At 38.5% G+C, this 5,000-nt stretch overlaps 1 protein-coding gene across 1 annotated transcript in view; it reads left to right on the top strand.

The window, feature by feature from the left end:
* The first annotated feature begins 2,261 nt into the window (after nt 1-2,261).
* Nucleotides 2,262-5,000, top strand: part of LOC136827224 (uncharacterized) — an 11,224-nt gene continuing 8,485 nt past the window's right edge. The window contains exon 1 of the mRNA XM_067084995.1: nt 2,262-2,305. Within this exon, the coding sequence (XP_066941096.1) occupies nt 2,262-2,305 (44 nt within the window). The remainder of the gene's footprint in view (nt 2,306-5,000) is intronic.

Here is a 5,000-nt window from a genome sequence, read left to right as displayed (position 1 = left end):
TCTAGTTCTTTACCAGTTTGACCTAGGCATTTGTTGCTACACCCAGCACAAGGGATCGTGTAAATACAACCACTCATTTGTTTTGGGGAGTTACGAACAATGATATTTTGAAGTGTTCCTGAATTCCTGTAAACAGCATTTATCTTGAAAGTTTTGAGTAATTCTGAATGAAAGAAAGATTTACATTATATAGCAGTGTCAAAATATTTTATATCACAAAAGGCTCCTTATTATTACTGGAATAAAAATGTTTCTAGCTTTCTGCTATGGGTATTTTAACATAATTCCTACGCCATAAATTTGGCAAAACTCATATGCATGGTTCATAGAAAGGATAGAAGCTTTGTGTTTGATGTTTACAGGAAACCTACCAACGTCTGTTTTTATATCCACTATTATTCAGATCACCATGCAAATATAAAACTCTGTTTTCTGTAGCATGTTTTTAAGGGCATTTAGGATATGCAGTCCGGAATTCTTAGACTCAGATAAATGCTGTTTACAAGAATTCAGGAACACTTCAAAACATCATTGTTTGTAACTCCCCAAAACAGATTAGTGGCTGTATTTACACAATTCCTTGTGCTGGGTGTAGTAACAAATACCTAGGTCAAACTGGTAAAGAACTAGACTACCGTCCGAAACATCATTACGCAGTTCGAACAGTTCAATTGACAAATACTTTATTTGCACACATGAATGATTCTAACCATTGTATAGACTGGAAAACCTCATCTGAGATCATTTTTTGTAACCATATTGTTAAAAGAAATATAATTGAATCTGCCTTTATTAAGCATTTTAACAATCAACTTATGAATCTCAGTTCAGGTCTTTTTAAATTAGATAGTTACCTTGTTCATAAAATTGTAGGGAAGAACAATGTCACCTTTTAGCAACAGCCAGTCCTAACTGCAGTTTCAGTTCTTAAGCATTTTTAAAATATTCTTACTTATTGTTTGGTAGTGACAATTTATTTTCTTCAAACTACTGATTACATACAGTAATGATGTTTTGCTTCTTAATGACTTTGATTTTTAGTTTGTGAAGTTTTCTTGTTTATTGCTCTATTTATTTATTTGTATTTATTTGTACCCCGAAGAACTGTACGCAATACACGAAAGCGCTTGGTACCTGGTCTTTGATTTTCACCTTTCATGTGGTTGTCTACGTATATATTTGTCACGAGCAGTTTGGTGACACATATATATATATATATATATATATATATATATATATATATATATATATATATATATATATATATATATATATATATATATTATATTAGATCCACTGGTCACTATTGTCGGATATATATGCATTTGTGATAGCCACATTGACCTCTAACCTGAATTGCACCACACTTTTGGATATACTTGTCACTACAAAACCTTCAATCCGAAATAAGATCTGAGGAAGAAAACCCAAACTGCTGGGGAGGAGATTCGAACTCGCGCACAATAAGTTGTGTTTTCTTCATTTGATTTTCATTTCGTTTCATTACTTTGTAATGACAAGCGTAATCAAGAGGTCATTGTACAGTTAAAAAAATACACTTAGATAATCCCCGTAAATTCATGATATGCTAATGTCTGTATGTATGCTCGTGCATGTATGTGTGGCGTGCGTGCGTGCGCGTGTGTTCGTATTGGTGGGCGACTCAACAAAGAAGGTGCATTGTTTTGATACCCCTTCCTGGCTTTGCCATCAAAGAAAGAAAAGAATGTGTCTAGTATACGCGATGACGCAGTAACAAAAGAAGAATGGAAGAACGGCTCTGCCTTCAACATGGACACCCTTTTCCACTTTTTATCTCTCATATTTCTCATTCTGCATTTCCATTTGTGTTTATGAGAAGCATTGCGTAAGTGTCCTGCTTGACTTACCTGTCAACACCAAATGCAGGTTCCTTCTCTCTCTCTCTCTCTCTCTCTCTCTCTCTCTCTCTCTCTCTCTCTCCTTTAATGTCTCAAAGGAAAGAAATTTCGTTTCAAAACTTACAGCGTCTCGTAGCTATGTGGGTATACAGGCTCAAAAGACTGGAAGAAAATACCTGCGTTGTGTGGCCTTAGCTGGCAGGCGTTGGATGTGGGGTGGGATAGGGGTGGGGATGACGGTGGTGAAGGATAAGGAGATGGAGTACTGGACTGGGGGGGTGGGGTTATCAAGGGGGAAATGGTGCGAGAGGAAGTAGGAAGGGGGATGAAGGGAAGGAGGGAAAGGAATAAAATATCTACGTTGCGTCATGAATAGGGAAGATGAATGAAGAACTTGGGGAAGAAGAATATGTTACTGAATTGAGGTAAGAAGGGAACGAAGGTGTGGGGACAGTAGGTGGAGGGGGTTGAGGGACGGGGAGGTAAGGGAAGGGAAGGGAAGGGAAGGGGAAGATTTGGGGAATGGGCTAATGGACTGAGAAATGGGAAGGGGTTATGGGGATCGCCTTAAGAGGAAGCAGGTAAGGGGCAGAAGGGGAAAAGAAAGGTGGAGGAATAATTCAATGGACTGGGATACGAGAGAGGAAAGATAATGTAGTAGTAGCAAGATGGAAAGAGGAAGAGAAGGGGAACGGTGGAAGGAACTGGGGTAAGGTGAGGGGATGGTTGTAGTGTTTGGTGGTGAGGGCCAGAGGAATAAGTTAGTGGATTGGGAGATGAGAGGGGAAAGGAAGGTGAGGGGACTTTAGTAAGAGGGGTATAGGGGGTCGAGGGACTTGGGGGGCCGGGGAAGGCAGGGGGTATTTGGCAAAGGAGGAGGACGGAAGGGCGACGACCAGAAAGAATGCCGAAGATGAGTGGCGCCTTCCACCTTGGGTCTTCTCTGGATGCATCAAAGGCGCGGAAGCATTTAAGCGGACTCTTTCATCTCCGGAAGATCGTTTGATATATTATTTGCCGTGGCCTCAAGCAGTTAATTTTGGACCAAGACAAAGACCCTGTTTACTTTGCTTCTGTACGGGATGAGGATCAAGAGAAGAAAGAGAGAGGAAGTAAAAATGATGATGAGAAGAGGATGCTTAGAAAGGATGCTCCGAGGTCTCAGAAAGAAGTGGAACAATGGGCCGAGAGAGAGAGAGAGAGAGAGAGAGAGAGAGAGAGAGAGAGAGAGAGAGAGAGGTTAGGCATGGTTTTCAGCCGTGTGGTTTTAGACTTCCAGTACAGGTAATACAAGACATGAATTATCAATACATTTCTGCTAAGATTTTTTTTTTCGCATTCTCTCTCTCTCTCTCTCTCTCTCAGTGCTCGAGATCATAGGCTACTGAAACGCTAGTTTCATATGAAGCTTTCAGTCGGTCACGTCCTCTCTCTCTCTCTCTCTCTCTCTCTCTCTCTCTTTCTTTTGTTTTAATCAGTTACCTTTGCTGTTGCCATGCGCTCAGTTCAATGAAAAGGGTTTACTTGTATTTTTTTTCTCTCCCTCTCATCTGACCTTTCCTGAAATAGAATCGTAAATAAAATTATATGTATTTTCTTTCTCGACTTTACCATTCCTACTGTTTATTGTTTCCCACGTAATCTTTTAGTGTCTAAAATCCTTTAAGTAACCACTGAATGTAAAGCAAATTGGGTGAAGAATTGCTCAGGCTGACAGGTGTGGGGACAGGAAGAGGAACGCCAACAGAATGCCATTTAACCTCAGGTATCCTGGAATTATTTCTTCTTTCTCTGTAAGGAATATAAATGACTCATATGATTCGCTGGTGTATCATCCAAAATCCAATTCCAGAGTCATTTATGTTGATTTGTCGAATAATTTTCGGCAATTTTCAACTTATTTTGACATTTTGTTTTGTGTTTTTCTTTTTTTCTTTTTTAATGTACCACAATAAAATGCCAGTATTCTTTCAATTTTCTCCAGAATGGACATCATAGCATGACTAGTAACCTCACAAATAGCAAACATGCTGAATATACTTAATCACAGCTCTGGATCTGAGACCTTACCTTACAGACCTTACAGTTCGTTCGTTCGAGTTCCCCCAGGCCCCTCAGTGTGAGGCACCTCTGATGTCTACCAGAGAATTGCTAATACATCTTCCGGTATATTTTGCATCTTCCAATCTTGGATGGTCTGGGATGCAGCTTAGATATTTTTCAAGCTTATTCTTAAACACATCTACGCTCACTCCTGATATGTTCCTCAGATGAGCTAGTAATGCATTGAATAATCGTTGCATTATTGATGCTGGTGCGTAGTGGATTAATGTCCTGTGTGCTTTCCTTAGTTTTCCTGGTATAGTTTTGGGCACTATTAATCCACCTCTGCTTGCTCTTTCTGGTATTTTTTAGCTCCGTGATGTTTTCGGTAATTCCTTCTATCTGTTTCCATGCCTGTATTAACTAGCAAAGGCCTAAGACAGAAATGCTTAATGGTTTCCCATCGTTAGCTGATAAAGGCGAGACCCGGGGGGAGGGGGGAGGGGTGCGCAGTAAGTTATGCTAATCACAAAGAACCAAAGATAAAGAAGAGTTCATTTTCAAGGAATGTGGCCACAGCCAAAAAAGCAAAATTGAGTAAATAACCAGATAAGGAAAATTTTCTCACAAAATTATTGGTAATATATACGAAAATCTTGGTAACTTTCAACTTCCATTTCATCAGAGATGTTTATCACGATTTATTGAGAATGTAGAATCCTTGAGCAAACCATTCTGAATGCTTATTGTATACATTTCTTGTGATTGTTTACAAGTATTTGACAAGGAGTGGAATAATGTACAAAGGCCAGACTTCTTTTCTCCAAGAATACAAAGAACTTTTATTATTTTATTATTATTATTATTATTATTATTATTATTATTATTATTATTATTATTATTATTATTATTATTAAAATGATGTTGCTAATGTTTTCTAAGGATGTGCTCTTGCCATCTACTTTACACTTACAGTTCCTGCAATTATTTCCTTCAGACAACGAGTGAATAAGTTTTTCTGATTTTTTTTTCGGGACAAGTGGTTGTATTAAGTTTATTTGTTTATTTATTAACCTC

The sequence above is a fragment of the Macrobrachium rosenbergii genome, chromosome 41 (assembly GCF_040412425.1).
Source record: "Macrobrachium rosenbergii isolate ZJJX-2024 chromosome 41, ASM4041242v1, whole genome shotgun sequence".
Taxonomy (NCBI): domain Eukaryota; kingdom Metazoa; phylum Arthropoda; class Malacostraca; order Decapoda; family Palaemonidae; genus Macrobrachium; species Macrobrachium rosenbergii.
Note: the sequence above shows the minus strand (reverse complement) of the source record. Positions and strands in the feature narration are given on the sequence as shown.